The 16,560-nt window shown below is 43.4% G+C and overlaps 1 protein-coding gene across 1 annotated transcript in view; it reads right to left on the minus strand.

The window, feature by feature from the left end:
- SLF2 (SMC5-SMC6 complex localization factor 2) overlaps positions 1 to 15,546 on the minus strand; it is a 31,142-nt gene extending 15,596 nt beyond the window's left edge. The window contains exons 1-8 of the mRNA XM_062001571.1: positions 15,330 to 15,546; positions 10,087 to 10,130; positions 8,934 to 9,640; positions 7,904 to 7,976; positions 5,514 to 6,676; positions 3,066 to 3,148; positions 2,002 to 2,118; positions 1,572 to 1,739 (exon numbers count right to left, since the gene is read on the minus strand). Of these exons, the coding sequence (XP_061857555.1) occupies positions 1,572 to 1,739; positions 2,002 to 2,118; positions 3,066 to 3,148; positions 5,514 to 6,676; positions 7,904 to 7,976; positions 8,934 to 9,640; positions 10,087 to 10,130; positions 15,330 to 15,439 (2,465 nt within the window). The 5' untranslated portion in view covers positions 15,440 to 15,546. The remainder of the gene's footprint in view (positions 1 to 1,571; positions 1,740 to 2,001; positions 2,119 to 3,065; positions 3,149 to 5,513; positions 6,677 to 7,903; positions 7,977 to 8,933; positions 9,641 to 10,086; positions 10,131 to 15,329) is intronic.
- Between the last annotated feature and the right edge of the window lie 1,014 nt (positions 15,547 to 16,560).

Below are 16,560 nucleotides of genomic sequence, written 5' to 3' on the forward strand. Positions count from 1 at the left end.
TCTCCAGAATGCCATACTACATAATTTGGAAACACTTCTGTTATTAGCAAATAACAGCTTCAAGCATTGACTTACACTATCATAGTAGGAACAATTAAGTTTGTTTACACAGTCAGGCTGCTGTGCTCAGTGAGACAACTGAATAAGATATTTTACTGCCCAGTGACCTTTACCAACACTTACAGAAGAACATGAAAACCTGTTTGAAATTTTAAAATAGTCTTTTAAAGGAAGAGTCTAGAGGCAAACTAATGCAATTAAAATCAAACAGTCTAATCTCACTGTTCAAATCTGAGGTGCAAAAAGTAGCTGTTGGAAGAACAGAAAATATGTTATTTTTACTACAGAAATACCTTAGTTTTAGTCTTCTTTAGAAAGTCAAGTATGTCACTCAGTTGAACTACTGATATTCAGTTTCCCATATAACCTTCTTTAGTTTTCTCTATTCCCAGCATCTACTAAGCCAGGTAGCTGTGGTGAGGGATGTGTATTAACTTCTCCATATACCCTCTGTCTGAGTGAGGATGTGGCTAGGAAGACATGTGTCAGCTGGACAACCAGTACATGCCAGTTGTGCCAACCAGGCAGCATGTATAAGCAATCAAATCTTAACTGCCTTCTGCAAGGCATGAGCTGCTTAATTCTCATTCCTCCAGTCACTGATTTACACAACACTTTCGAAGCTTATATCCTTGTGATCTTCAAAACATATTCAAACAGGCCTGAAGCCAAAAGAAGGAGAACACAAACAGCACTTCAAGAGACGAGAAGCCAGTCTCCTCCTCCTCCACACCCACAATGGCACATCTAGATGTGACATCCTTTAAGATTAAATGAATTCTCTCAGTTTCACTGATGCAAACTTGGAATGAAATGCCAACTGAAATAATCAGAATTTTTTAGAATTTACATTTGTAGTGTTAAGCCAGAATTTATTTGCAGCTGGACAACCTCACAAACATAAAATACAAATTCCCATGAGTTACGGAACAGTTGTTTATCTACGCACAGATTCACTGCCATCTCAGTAATGAATCTAACAGATGGCAAAAAATCATGACTTTCTGCAATTCTCATTAGGATTGCTTAAGTCCCAGGTTCATTCAGAATGAAAACATAGAAGTCTTTGAGAAGATAAAGTGCAACGTTACAAGGTCACAAATCGATTCACCACAAAGGTCCTTCTTTCTATCTTGGGACAGTTAAGTTTTTGTTTAGTGTAACATTTCACTTCTGCATTTCTCCCACATACTGGCCAGATTACCAGTGACAGGCCAACAGCAGAAACACAGAAGAGGTCTTCAGAACCACTGTTTTTTTTATCTTATGTCTCATTCAAGATGTTTTCTCCAGAACTACAGAGGAGGGAAGAAGGAAGCTTCAAGAAACAATACACTGTTCTGCAAAGCTAACCTGGAAAGAATTCCATGGAAAGGAAGTCACAGTCTTGCCTACTCAACTCAGTGAGACAGAGCTCATGTGCATGCAAAGGTACTATTTTATCTTCAAAATTGCTAACACTGAAGAAAGTTTTACAAGTAAACACAACAGAATGAGGAGGATATTCTTACCTGAGAAGGAGCTTTTCTATAGGATTTCGAGGGATGAATTGAAAATTCCTCAAGTCAAGGTCATGTTGATTGAAGATTTTCCCAGAGGTTGATAAATCAAATATCTCTTCTCCAGGGTGATAGTCAGGTATGGCATGAGCTACTACTGAAAATCTCTTTATAAATGCCCTGTAAAATTCAAAATGGCTTTTATGAATTGAAACATTGAGAGGTTATCTACTGTATCAGACATTTTCAGATGAACACATCAGCCTTATACAAAAGCTGAACTGTTAAAATACAGTAATGTCCAAAAAAATCCACTCAATCCTACTAGATGTAAAAAAATATTTCACATTAAGCATATTAATAACAACTGATGGAAAGAGAGATTAGAAAAAGGCTAGAAAAGTGAAGAACTAAATTTAATTGGTTTTGGAGTTGGAAGGACCTGTGTTCTTCTGAGAGATCTTCATCTCTGCTGCTATTATCCTCATCATCTCCATCTGAAGAATCAGTTTCCCTTTCTTTCATGTCTTCCTGTAACCGTTTTTCTAGTTCATCTACCCTGGAATAACAGTAGCAGCAGAACATATCATTACCATTGAGTATTTACAACAGGAGACAACAAAACTTCAGCTCTGACCGTGAAACCAGGAGCCAGCGGCCAATCAGACATGGCAAAAGCATGTGAGACATTGCATCTGGGTAAAAAACAAGCATCTTCCCATTGCAGGATAGAAAGTGGATGTTTCCCAAAACCTAATGAACTTCCAAGAGTACAACCAATCACTAGCTTGTGAGAGACAAACACCTGTAACCAACTTCTGATAGATATTTGCACAAACTTTCAGTCTTCTGGTCAAATTATTATTTTTTATCTTTTTTTTTTTGAAGTCACACTGTACTTTCTGTGTTAAAGTATCAGTTACAGAAGCATTCACTACTCCACAGCCTACAGTAACTAGGGTCAGATTCTTTAATCAAAACACTTAATCTCACATATATATCCACCACCACCATTTACCTTTAGTATAGATACACTACACTTTCTACCCAGAAGGTCCCTTGCAAGAACACTCATTAGTTCTGTTCAGTAAACTGTGTAACTAGTCAGATACCAATGGTCTACAACAGTTTAGAAACCAAATCTGAGCTACAAATGCCTTTGGAGAAACAAGTACAGTTCGTCTACGGAAATAGTTCTATTTTGTGCCTGACCAGCAGCTGCTAGCTGGCTCAGTGACCTAGAACAAAGGCATCAGTAAATCTAGCCTGGCTCTTGAAGGGTAGACAGATGTATCACAGATTACTCATCACTGCTCAGAAAGAGCCTGTCACTCAGCTCTTACAGTTCAGCTGTACTTGTAGGCCCCATCAGATGCATGTTGGTGGTATCAGCAGACAAAGCTTAGCTTGCTGCTACCCCAACTCCCTCAGTTTTGGGAACATGAGGTAAGTTTGAACTTCTATAATATTATCCCAAATTTTTCAAAGCAGCTTTAAAAAACAAACCTTTTAGATTCTTCTTTCTCCTTCAAGAGATTTTCTAAGCTGTTCACATATGACACCTGGCTAACAACAGGAGGCTTAGAAAGCTGTAAATGAAATAGTAAGAAATTTTTAAGAATACCACAAGCTATCAACTCACTGAGTAATACACAAACTTCATAAAACCAGAAACCTTTTCCAATTGTAATGATACTTTACCTGAAGGTAAAAACTCAAAGGAGACCCCGAAAAGCTAGGAAGAGTGACAGTTCAGGTTTTGCAGTCCTTTGACAGTTTTATATAATGGTCAAATCTAGCTCAGTGATTAATTTAGAAACAACTGTGCTTCACAGTAGATCTGAACAGCAATGCAAGTCTCTGCTGCTCTGCCTGAGGCTGACCTCCAGCCAACCTTCACAAAAAGCATTAGCGTCAGAAGCCTTTTACCTCACACTTCTATCATTATCATCCACTGAGACCCCAAGAATCCCCATTCTTGTGTATAAGACAAGAAACTCAAAAAGTGATCCAATATCTCTTTGTTACTTTCATGAGTCCCCAGAGGGCAAAGCACCAGGTTTGCTAAGACAAAACAAACCTTCCTATCAAAATTCAAACCCAAATTAAGCACTGCCTTTCTGACACTACCTTCTTAAATTGCAAGCCTCTTAACAGTGACAAAGCTTCTTCCTGTAAGCCCCTTCATTCTATGGGAATATAATTTAATGGGAGCATAACACTCTGACTGGGGACTAGTATATGGAAAAACCATGCCCACGGAAATTTTGTGACAATTCATAACTGTTTTGTCTTACTTGACCATGCAGAAAGAGGCAAGGCCAAATGTTGTGGTTACATACACAAACGTTTGATCTAGGCTGCACCTGTTTATCAGTCTTAACCTTTAATTACATAGATATGTTAATTAAGATTGAGGAATATGTGTACAACCTCAAAAGCCCGATCTGTAACGTGCCTGCATAATGAGTTTTAAAGACAGATTAAATAATTATGTCTGTTCAACATCTGCCTACAGAGACAGTAACTCAGTCAATAAATAAACCAGTGTAAAGACTTAAAAATGGGAGGGGAGAAGAGAGAGTATGAGAGTATTTATGCAGGTACTCTGTTTGTTTTCTACTGTAGAAAATGGCAGTGGGCTGACCCAGCCAGCAGCTTGTTCCTTTTCCTACCCTATGGTGCAGGGAGTGAATAAGAAGAGAAAAAGCAAGAAAACTCATGTATTGTGATAAAGACAGTTTGCCACGTGAGGGAAGAAGGACTAAGAGCAGGGGAAATAAAAAGGCAATCAGCTCAGCACCTCCCACAAGCAGAAGGATGCCCAGCTGGACTCCAAGTAATGGCTACATGCCAGATCAACTCCCCCAGCTTGGTTTGAATAGCTGAGTGTGACACTGTGCCATGGAATATATCCCTATGGTCAGCTGGGGTCAGCTGTCCAGGCTCTGCTCCCTCCCAGCTTTTTGCCCTATTCACTGTAGGGGCAAGAGTGGGAAGAAGTTAAAGCCTTGGTGCTGTGAAAATCCTGACCCTCAATAGCCAGAAGACTGGTCTCTTAGCAACACTGTTTTTGTCCAAAACATGCAGCACCACACAGTTCTTACGAAGAAAATTACCTTCAACCCAGGCAGACTTGGTACAAAACCTCTTCATTTAGATGCAGGCCATTTCCAACCTGTACCAACTTTGTCAGGAGTGCCACACTAAGCCCTACTGAAGGATCTTCCTACTTAAAACATTACAATAAAACTTAAAAATCACAACTTCTTTGACAAGCTGTTACTGAAAAAATAGACTAACTTTTGAAAGCACAGAACAATTCATCCTTATAATATCCTGCAAACCAGGATTCAAATATTTCATCTATCCTTTGTGAGCAGAAGTAATCATTCAGTTATTTAAAATCCTTTCTAAAATACTTCCAATCTCCATGAAATCCACCCTTAAAGAAAACATGCTTACAGATCAAGGACTCATTACAGATTTCTGACAATCGCAGACTGTGACAAGGATATCTGACTGGAGTCTAGCACAAAGATCTCCCAATGTTTAGATCAATTTCCTCTAATTAACTTCAACTCATAAAAATCTTACCTGATCAGGAAAACATAAACATTAGACCCCACACATCTTCTAAATGTGACCTCCTGCCTTTTTCTTTAGGAGTCAAAAGCAAAAATAGAACTCCTAAACCCTACCAAAAGACAGAGAGTAACAGAATCTGGCTGTACAGATCATCTTCGAGCCATCCCAAGGACTAGCAGAGTAACACGCAAAGCCTTTCTCTGACTACATTGCACTGTACAGCACAGGACCCTTAAGCTGAGTAACCAGTTTTGCAGGCCAATAACTCTGAGTTTTCATGCATTATGAATAACGGGGGGAAATCATATTAAAAAGTACAACATAACAAAGCTGATGTGATGTTTTCCTTGTTTTTCAGTCACTTACATGAAGCTTCAGCAATGGGGTCCTCATGTCCTGAGAAAAACTGTTGAGACAAGACTCTTCTAGAGTTCCTGCCTGTGGCTTGGGACTTGAATAAAGAATTTCTTGCAGTGGCATGAATATGTCATCATCATCGTCATCATCATCATCTAGACTACATTTCAATATCTCATCTTCACTATCAAAGCTGCTTTTTGATTTTCCATTCAATTTGGACTTGTCTGTACAAGTGCTTTCACCTCTTCTCTCTCCTGAGAGCTGTGCAGACATATGACTACTGTTCATGCACCCTTCTTTAAAAGGCAAAGTATGGGGAATGCTCGTACCAGTCTCTTCTGGGAGTGTAAGTTTCCCACAAACTTCCCCTGCACAAGAATCCGAAGCACTTTCTGAAGTCTTGTCTTTTGTATTTGACAAACCATTGCTGGATTGAACACTGCAAGTGTTATTGTGTGGGTGTCTTTCTGATCTTTTCCCACGTTGCTCTTTCTTAGCATCCAATACCTGAGAGAAGCCATCAGTCTGGAGGTGAGATTTCACACCTTTTGTTTGTGTTAAGTCGTGAGGAGAAGGCAACACAGCACTTTTTTCCTGAGAAATAGGAAGGGACTTTTCCAAGAAAAAGCATGAGTTAGCCACCTGCAATTGATTCTCTTTGGTATCTGCCTCAGAGATGTGGTTATTTTTACCAGGGCCTTGTGCAGAACATGAAGATGACAAACTTCCAGAGGAGCAATTCTTTTTCTCGGTTGAATCTCTTGAGTTGAGGTATTCCTCTGGAAGCGTGGAATCGCATCTAGATAGAGCAGCAGCCTCTTTTAGCTGCACAATATCACCACAAGTAGACTTCAGAAGGATATTTTTTACAAAGGGAGACACCTTATTTTTGCACTTTGCAGATGATGCATTAAAAGCAGGGTCATTAAAATCTGATACTTCAGAATGATTTGAACCGGCTGCATTCACACTCATGGCAGGGTGTTTTCTTTTCTTAGGAACATGTGGTTTTTTGGCTTGCCCAGAAGACATCTTGGAGCTAAGGCAGCATGAAGAAACTGACTGCTTCTTCCACATACCATTGGCCATCTCAGGTGATGTTCTCAATGCATTTGGAGAAGAAGTCTCATGTTTTGAAACCTTCTTTGTTTTTGGTTGAGATGGGTCATCTATAAAGAGTTTAAGAGAAAAGTAAACAGCTGTTGCCATGTTTCAAAATAAAAGGAAAGAAAAAGCACCTATAAGTTTACCCTTTAAAAAGCTGACTTCTGTTTTTAAGCAATTATGACTGAGATTTTAATCAGAAACTACAATGTTTCCATTCTCCTTGTACACAGTGGAGCACGAGATTTAGCTGATGCTGTATCATTATGCTGTTCTTGTAACAAACTTGGAAAAGAAATGAAATCTTTTATTTTAAAGCAGCTCAGTAGCCACCATTGAACACCCTTCCTATACATTAGAATCAATCAGTCTTTGGAAAGAGATAGTAGTCCAGTCGAGGGGTGGGACTGGAAGAAAGTTAATTTAACCATAATAAGTGTTAGAAATAATGAACAGTGTGAAAAGTATTTTGGAAATACTGCAATAATTTGAATAGTGCTCATTTAAAAAAGCATTCAGAACGTGAAGAAATTTGTCTGCAGATGATGGTTCTATGGCATCAGAGCCCATCTTCCTCACCACACCTTTCTCCTTCCTCCCTTAAGCTACACCAGCCCCAGACACTTGATGAAGCTGATGTTGGCTGAGAACTTCCCAACTCAATTTTCAGACAGATCAGCTTCTCCAACTGCTGGACAAGTCCCAGTGCCAGAACAGGAAGAAAGTGAAGCACAGCAGCAGAGTCTGATAGGTTTAAACAGCGATGGACCCACAACATGAGACTACTCTCCTTGGTTTGGGTTCCCTTCCATCTCCTTTCTTTTTAATCATCCTGCTGACTTAGCTCAAGCGTCTACTTGTGAGCTTTTTATATTCAGTTCTACCTATTGCATAACAAAGCGACGTGCTTAAAAAGGACAAAACCCAACAAGAACACCAGCTAAACTTTACTGTTTAGCTCAACAAGAATGCTGTTTTTGGATTAAGCTTAAAGGCAAAGTTTATTCAGCACTGCAGTGAATGTGAATTCTCCAAAATGCAAGAGAAATTAAAAATACTAAGGGCTTAAGATAAAAAAAAATCACAACTTCTAATTGTTATAAAAAATCTGGTTTTCACTAAAACCCCAATTTACTTTTAAACTAAAGTTTGCCATATTTAAAATAACCTTCACTCTACAGGACTAGATTTTATTTTGAGAGATAAAATAGAAAAACATGACTTCAAGGAAAAAGAGCCATTTAACAGGACACTAAATGATGAACTTGAATGCCTAAGTAATTCCACATTACCTGTACTGCTTCTACCTAAGGCAGTCTCCCTTGAACCAGAATGTGGTATTTTTCTTAAAGGACATCCATTTCCCTAAAAAAAAAAGATGGAGGGGGAAAAAATGTTAACAGCACACTTTTTAGAAACAGGATGTTGACATCTTGAGCCAAGTGTGGAATCCTGCACACACTTAGTTCCGCACACCCCAAAAATACAGTAATATACTTCATTTCAAGGGAAACTTCAGACATAGCTGCAAATATCTCAGCAAAAGACTTGCTACAGCTCAAATCTTTTCTTCAGATTGTCCCCTCAACCTTTAGGGCCATTAGTCACTTCTGTCCTTGGGCTATATTGCAATATAGCCAAGTTTTCTTTCCTCAAACAAGTCATTAGGAACATGACAGACAAGCAAATACAGAAGGAGGGTTGCTAAGGAGAAAAGGAAACAAGCCAAACACTCTTTTTTTTCCATTCACAGCACATGATGGAGGCACACCTAATGATCTTCCTCCCAAGTAACCAGCAACCTTTTAAAGGGTTTTCTTGGTTGGTAAATAAGTGAATGTAACTCAACCTGTAATGAAATGCTACGTACTTACTAGGACCATTCCCAACTTTTGTCTAAACACTCTGGCTTAAGTTCATAAATTGGAATTGCTATTAGCTTGACAAATTTCTGCTAGTTAGATGTTGCAGTTGTTCCCTAAGCTACACTGTAGGAAAACACAAGATTCTAAGACATTTAAGACACAGATTTTTTTTTTTTCTTTAAAGACAATTTAAAGTTAGTTTCTGTTGCATTTCCTTCCATACTTGCATCTAGCACAGAGTATCTTCCCTGCTTTCAAACGAAGATTTCTCATCCAGCATACCCAAGCATGCCCTAAAATTTACAAAGGGACAGCAAAAGAGCATAAACTTTTGTTCCATCTGAAAAAGGCAGCAACAAGAATCTCATCCTAAACTGAATAATAAAAATCAAATACAACAAAATCAGATGCACAATGGGTCACTGATTTGCACCTTTATCAACCCTTTTAAACACACCTGATGCAACATGCTTGTTCCTGAGAATGGCTTTACAGGATGTGGCTTAGATTCCTTCGTTCTATGTTTCTTCCTTTTCCTTTCTCTGCAAAGAGTTTCCAGTGTCAATCTGAACTCAGGATCAGTAGGACTGCAGGGCAAAGTCCTAGGAAGGCCTGGGTTTTGAGACACAGAGGTGTTGTTTGCAGTGCCATTATTTTTAGTACAGGCTTTTTGAGCATCAGCCTCTGATGATGGAACCCGTTTGTCAGAGTCCGAATTAGTGTCTTCTAGATCCATACAGTTGGTTTTCTGTTCCCAACTATTTCCACAGGATAATGCTTCTCTTGTTACACCCAGACACTCCCCATTTTTTCCCTCTTCCAACTTGACAGTTTCATCCTCTTTGGCCAAGAAACAGGCATGAGACCCTGCAAAGAGTTTTTTAATCACAACTTTCGGGTATGATGAATCCAGCATCTTTCTTGCTCTGCCATTCTCCGCAATGATTACACTGTCCTTTTCCTCCTCAATGCCTCTCCGAAAGGCATCTATCACAGAACTTGTGTTTGGTGTTTTAACTGGCATCTGTTTTCTTCCAACATCCTTTGGAGAAGATATTTTGTTTTCAAAACGGTCAGCATATAAAACTGAGAGTCCAATTCCTGCTTCTTTTACAGCTTTTCTGCCTTTTGAACACAACACAGTTCTGTCTTTATGGCCAAGACCTGAGAGAGAGAAGACAAATCATTCACACTATTATTGAAAACCAAAATCTTATAGGACTGTATTATTTGAAATGTTCTCTCTCACATGCAATCCAAACTTAATTAATCGTTTAGTTTTGCTAATGCCATGTGATCTATTTCATATCAAAGAACCACATGATCTGTGTCACAGCTTCAGCTATTACAAACAACAACAGGTAAATGTGAGACAATCATTGAATAAAATAATAAGTTATTATTATTCCATTTATTAAAACTAAATTTAGTTTATCAGGAAATTAATGCTTTTGGTTAAACTATTAGAAAAAAATTAAATGTGTACTTTTGGACATATTTGGTAAGCTATGCTCATTGCTGCTCCAATTCAGAATGAGATCAGACTATACTTCTGTACACTCATATAATGAAAACTCCTATAAATATCTTCCATTTAAAAACATATTTACCTTGGTTTAAAACTGGTTTGAAGAACTCTGTAATGGACTGGTTTCTGAAGAGAAAACACAACTTTAGCTTTGTAAAAGAACAATATCTAAATGCCCATACAGTAAACATTGATACAATTACAATGCTGTCATTTATTTCTGATAGCTCTTTCTGATACATCACAGAAAGAATCATCCTCCTTATTGCCTTCTAGCCTTCACTCTGTTTGGTTAACAATCTGTCAGTTTCCTTGCTCAAATCATTTCCTTTACTATTCCAGTAAGTCCTTCCAGCTTAAAGGAAGCTTTCTTAAACTGGACTGACTTCACTTGTACCCAGTACTCTAGGTGAGACCTCAGCAGTACCTTATGTGATTGTGTTAACAACTTCCCAATCTCCACTGCCAACATTTTGAGCTGGTAGTTACTACTGTAATCATTTATTTTTGTCAAGTGTGATAGTGGTAAGCAGCCAGACTTAACATCATCAGCGACCAAACCCGCTTCACTTCATTCTTAGTTGCTGTCAAGTCTGACCACAAAGTTCTAATTGCAAGCTGTAAAATTTAACTAAGCCTGTAGCGTTCTTCACGTTGTCCCAGCTCCTTGTGGCTTTTTTCACACATCTGGTGCCAGGCTGGGATGCAAATTCCTATCAGCACTGTTACCAGGCTTCTCAGCAGGAAACTGTACCAGCACTGCCCCTTAACAAAATACATGTCTGTAGTCTCTCTTCCAGCCTAGGCTACAGGCATCTTCTGGCTTCCAAAAGAAACAGCCTACAACCATCTCATTTTTATATATGAACAAGGTAATTCACAGCTTTAAATCAGAGGTGTTGTCTCTGGCAAGAATAAGTGGGACTTGAGAGAATCAAGGCATTTTGCCATAAATGCGTCATGCGTAAAAGCAGGCAGATAAGATTGTCGGAGTAACAAGGGGATTCTGTAGAACCACAGTATCACAGTAACTTACAATCTGAACATTAAAATACATCGAGAACTATGAACTTGCTATCTTCATCCTCTACCTCACAGCAAAGAGGTTCACTAACGACTTCAAGACTATACTTATGCCTGTTTGGAAGTGTTTCTTCAAGTTCCAACATGACATTGGTGTGAGAAAGCACAAATAGTGCAGACTTGTTCAATATCTCCTTCCATCTTTTGTAATCCTTTTGTGCCTCCAAAACAAACCTCTACCATTACTGTCTGGATAACAGTAGTTACAAAGGCAAAATTTATTTATTCCAGATTCTAAGCTAACATAATCAAGCATCCATACACACAGAATCTTAAGGGTTGGAAAGGACCTCAAAAGATCATCCAGTCCAACCTCCGTGTCAGAGGAGGACCACCTAGAGTAGGTCACATAGGAACTTGTCCAGGTGGGTTTTGAATGTTCCCAGAGGAGGAGACTCCAGAATCCACCTGGGCAGCCTGTGTCAGTGCTCCCTCACCTGAACAGTGAAGAAATTTTTCATTATGTTTCTTTGGAACTTCTTATATTCCAGCTTGTACCCACTGCCCCTTGCCCTGTCATTGGACATAATTGAGAAGAGCCTGGCTCCATCCTCCTGCCACTCACAACTGTGCTTTCACAGTCTCATAATCACCATAGAATGGCTGGAGTTGTAACGGATCTCAAAGATCATCCAGTCCAACCCTCCTGCAAAAGCAGGTCCACCTAGATCAAGTCACGCAGGAACCTGTCCAGTCAGGTTTTGAAGACCTCCAAGAAAGGAGACTCCACATCCTCCCTAGGCAGCCTGTGCCAGGGCTCCCTCATCTCAACAGAGAAACTGTTTTTCCTTATGTTTACATGGAACTTTTTGTGTTCCAGCTTCATCCCATTACCCCTTGTCCTGTTGCTAGATACCATCAAAAAAAGGGATGCCCCAAACTCCTGGCATCCACCATTTACATACTTCTAAATATTAATGACACCCCCCCTCAGTCTCCTCTTGTCCAGACTTAAACAGCCCCAGATCCTGCTCCCTTTCCTCATAAGGAGGATGCTCCAGTCCCCTGATCATCTTGGTGTCCCCGTGCCGGACTGTCTCCCCAAGTTCCCTGTCCCTCTTGAGCTGGGGAGCCCAGAACTGGCCAGAACGCGCAGTTGCAAACGAGAGCCAAGGGACAGGGAGAAGGAGCGACGCCCGGTGCCTTACTCGGTGCCCGAGCGCAGACCCGCAGCTCCCGCGCGCCGGCAGCCGCGCCGACCCGCTGCGTATGACGTCACGCGGCAGCGAGCAGCCTGGCCACGCCCCCTCGGCCGCCCGGGGGAACTTAACCCTATCCCCGCCAGAGCCAACACTGCGGGATCCAGTCCGAGGAGGAACACAAGAAGGCAGTGGGCTTTTGTATTGGGTCTGGGGTGGTGGTGGTTTTCCACAGCACCCTTTGTTGTGCCGTGCCGTGCCTTCTGTTCCTAGCTAAACACGTGTGTTGATGGCACATCAATGTTTTGGCTACTGCTTGCAGCATCAAGGCTGTGCCTCCAGCATTCCGTCCTACACCTTCACCAGTAGCTGTGGGTGGGCAGGATCCTGGGAGGACCCACGGCCAAGACAGCTGACCCGGGTTGACCAAGGAGATATTCCACACCATATGACATTAGCTCAGCAATACAAACTCGGGGGAGAGAAGCAAGAAAAGGGAGGCATTTCTGATTCACTTTTGCCTTCCAGAGCAACCGTTACGTATACTGAAGCCCTGCTTCTTGGTAAGCGGCTGGACAGTGCTGCTGATGGCAAGCAGAGAGTAATATCTTCATCTGCTTTGCTTCTCACACCAATGGCTTTGCTATTTCTTTGTTAAACTGCTTTTATCTCAATCCATGAGATTTTGTCTTATTTTCTCCCTTCCCTGACTTGTGAGGAGGGGGGTGACAAGAGTAGCATGGTGGGCACCATCCAGCTAGGGTCAAACTACCACAGCTTTCCAACATCCTTTTCACATGTATGAAAAAGAACATGCAATTTTCAATGTGAATGAGACTGCAGCTGCTCAAAACCACTCACAGGAGAATGTCTGCTATTGTTTTAATAAGAGGTCAAATAATCAGCCCTAAAAGAATGAAGAACTGATGAAGCAACAATAACTACTGGATTTTACTCTTTTTATCAGACAGGAAAGTCACAGTTATTCAACATCTCTTTGTCAACAGCAACAAAGCTCTGGTTTAGCCAAATATGAATATTCAGCAAAACATACTTATCCCCACCAAAAAAACCCATTTCACCACTTTTGGGGAAATCTCACCTGAGACACCAGGGAGACCACTGAAACATCTACATAAGGAAAGGCAAACCTCATAAATACATCATCTCACTTGACAAAGAAAAAAGCTACACAGGCAGAAGATGCACCCAACAAACCTTCCAGGTGACCTACTCTAGGAGGTCCTACTCTGTCAGGGGGGTAGTACTAGATGATGTTTGGAGATCCCTTTCAACCTTTAAGATTCTATGTATCCAAACTAAAGGCAGAGCCTGCATGAATAAGGGAAGGGAGAAACTCTTGTTTAAAAACAAACCTCTGAACATCCTTTAAAAGCAATGAGCATTTTCAACTGTATCAGTGGTTATCTTTGACTGTATAAAACCTGTGGTTTTAAAGCTCTGTGCTGCAAACACTAGCAATAGCTCAAAGCAAAGCCACACAACACAAGAATAAACTAGAAACTGCCACTACATCTTTGATGAAATGGAGCGAGCACCATAGAAATAACAAAAAAAAGCCCCATCCAAACCAAAACAACCCAGAACAGAAAGTGATACACAAAACCTCACAATGGTCAGGTGACCACAGAAAAACCAAAACAGAGAGCAGTTTCACTTCCTTGAGCAAGAAGCAACACGGAAGAGAAACTGAACTTTTACCTTCTCCCTTTCCTTCAAACGAACAGAAGTGAACTGAACAAGGAGCTACCAGCATGAACCTCAGCCACGGCCTGACCACCACCCAGCAGCCTGCTCGCTGCTCCCGGTGGGATGGGAAGGACTGAAAACAAGTAGAACTTAAGGGTGGATGTAAGAGCAGCTTAATACTTGAAATTTAAAAGTAGTAATGAAAAGAACAAGAGAGTGAAATAAACCTCAAGAAAAACAAGTGATGCACAATGCAATTGCTCACCACATGCAGACTGATGTTCAGCCAGCTCCCAAGCAGTGACCCACCCTTCATTGCCAGCTCCCCCCGGTTTATACACTAGGTACAATGTCATGACACATGGAATATGGCCAGTTTAGGTCAGCCGTCCTGGCTGTGCCCCTTCCCAACTTCTTGTGCCCCTCCAGCCTTCTTGCTGGGAGGGACAGAGAAGCTAAAACATTGTTGAATTAGTGTAAAGACTTACTTAGTAACAATCAAAATCATTGGTGTGTAATTAGCATTATTCTTATACTAAACGAAAAACACAGTGCTGTAACATCTACTAGGAAGAAAACTAACTTTGTCCTAGGAGAGAAAATTATGAGTTACTTCATACCACAAGGAACAAAACTTATTTTGATTGTCAGCCGCTGAAAAACCTAATTGAGTCTTTGGCAGAATATGGATTTCTAGCTGGGAGACGGGTTGGTCATGTCTAAAACCTGTCATTGCCAGACACAGCCTTCATTAGTGACCTCATCCTTCAGCACCGTTAGCAGTAACGGTTCACTGGTGCAACAGGCTCGAAAGCCTCCCTAGCTCTAGAGACCTCCGAAGGCGTGAGACAGGAGACTGTACATGTTTTGAATGATGTGCTGAGGATATTCGTCAGCACTTTGACATTTTCTTCAGCTTCTTTGTGTGCTGCCAGCTTGCCCTGCCCTTACACCCCTTCTGCCTTGGCCAACAAACCGCCAGCACCACACGGAGACAAGGGCCGGCACCTCAGACCTGGGACTCCCATTGCTGCCAGCATGGATGAGCCAGGCACCGGCTGCCCCTCGGGGCTGCCACATCGCCGTGCTCCCCGACAGCCTCACACCCCCATCTGCCAAGCCTAGGCGCGATAGAGCAGCTGGAGCCGGGGCCGGCTCCGTGAAGCTCCCGTGACCGCCGGTCCCCTCGGCGCGGCCTCACCTGGCGGCCACGGCGCCAGCCCGTGCCCCCGCGCGCGGCGCCCAGCGGCCGCGCTCCCCGCCGGCGGCACAGCGACACGCCGCCAGCGCCTCCCCGCCGCGGACGCCGAACTGCGCCCCGCCGCGCGGGCACAGCGGCGGGTGGCGGCCGCAGCCACCTCCCGCAGCCCTGGCCGCCCCTCGGCTCCCGTACCTGACGCCTTGGCCCGTCTCTCTGGCCGCGAGCGCCGGCGTAAAATGGCGCCGGGAGCTGGTGGCGGGGGGGCCCAGCGACGGCACGCCCGCGCCGAACGGCCGGGTCATGGCGCAGGCCGGCCGGCAGGCCCCGCGCGGCGGCGGACGGCAGCGGCGGCACCGGCCGCTCCCGGCACCATAACAAAGGCCGCGGCCCAAGCGACCCTCGCCTCCGGACGCTGCGGGCGGGAGGCGGCCCGCGCTGATTGGGATGTTTTTTTTAAGGCGCGGTCGCTGATTGGCCGAGCGGCTGAAGAGGTGGCGCCTCCCGTTGGTTGTTTGCCGCCAGGGGCGGGGCGAGGCGGCAGGGCTCCCCGTGATTGGTTGCGGGGAGAGCGGGAGGCAGGGAGCGCCTTTCCGCGCCCGAGAAGGAAGGGCTGTGCGGCCGTCCCGTGCCGCTCACCCCCCGCTCTCCCATTGGTGCCCGCCGGGCAGGCCCCACCCCAGGCGGGAGTCCCCGGCCCCGCCCCCGCTCTGACCCTCACGGGCCCGTCCCGGCCGCCGCAGCGCGGCCCGGGCTGGGCGCTCCCGTCAGTGCGCGCCGAGGGCAGCTTCCAGAAGCGTCCTGACAGGAACAGCCCTCGAGCCGCCGCCTGTGGGGTCGTGGTACAGCTGTCAGGCCGCACATCCGTGCCCACAGCCGCTTGACGCCGCTGCAGCGGGTTGGTGGAAGGCAGAAAGAGGTGGGAAGGGAGCAGCTTTTAGAAGTTTTGCACGTCCTCCATCAAAACAGCATCTGAACCTGTGCCTTCCTGATCACAGCCCGCTGGGCACCTTTACTCTACCTTGCTTCACGCTGCTCCACTCAAAATGTATCCTCGGGGAACTGCCCTATGTGCTGCTCTGCCCCACTTCAAACATTTTGTCCCAGGGTCAAAAACATGGACTAAACAACCTGAAGAAGCAGATTTGTAAGCTTAAAAGAGAGCCAGTACTGCCATCTGTAGTGTTCTGTGCAAATTTGCATGATTAGTCTATAAAAATAATCAGCAGCATCAACACATCTCCACAGTAGGAGCATGAACAGTTAAAAGTGGACACCACACAGATACAAGCTTGCATACAGGCTTGCATCAAGAAGAGTGCGGCCACTCCTCCCCCTCTGCTCTGCCCTGGTGAGGCCTCATCTGGAGTCCTATGTCTGGGCTCCCCAGCTCAAGAGGGACAGGGAAGTGCTGGAGAGAGTCCGG

The sequence above is a fragment of the Colius striatus genome, chromosome 8 (genome assembly GCF_028858725.1).
Source record: "Colius striatus isolate bColStr4 chromosome 8, bColStr4.1.hap1, whole genome shotgun sequence".
Taxonomy (NCBI): Eukaryota; Metazoa; Chordata; class Aves; order Coliiformes; family Coliidae; genus Colius; species Colius striatus.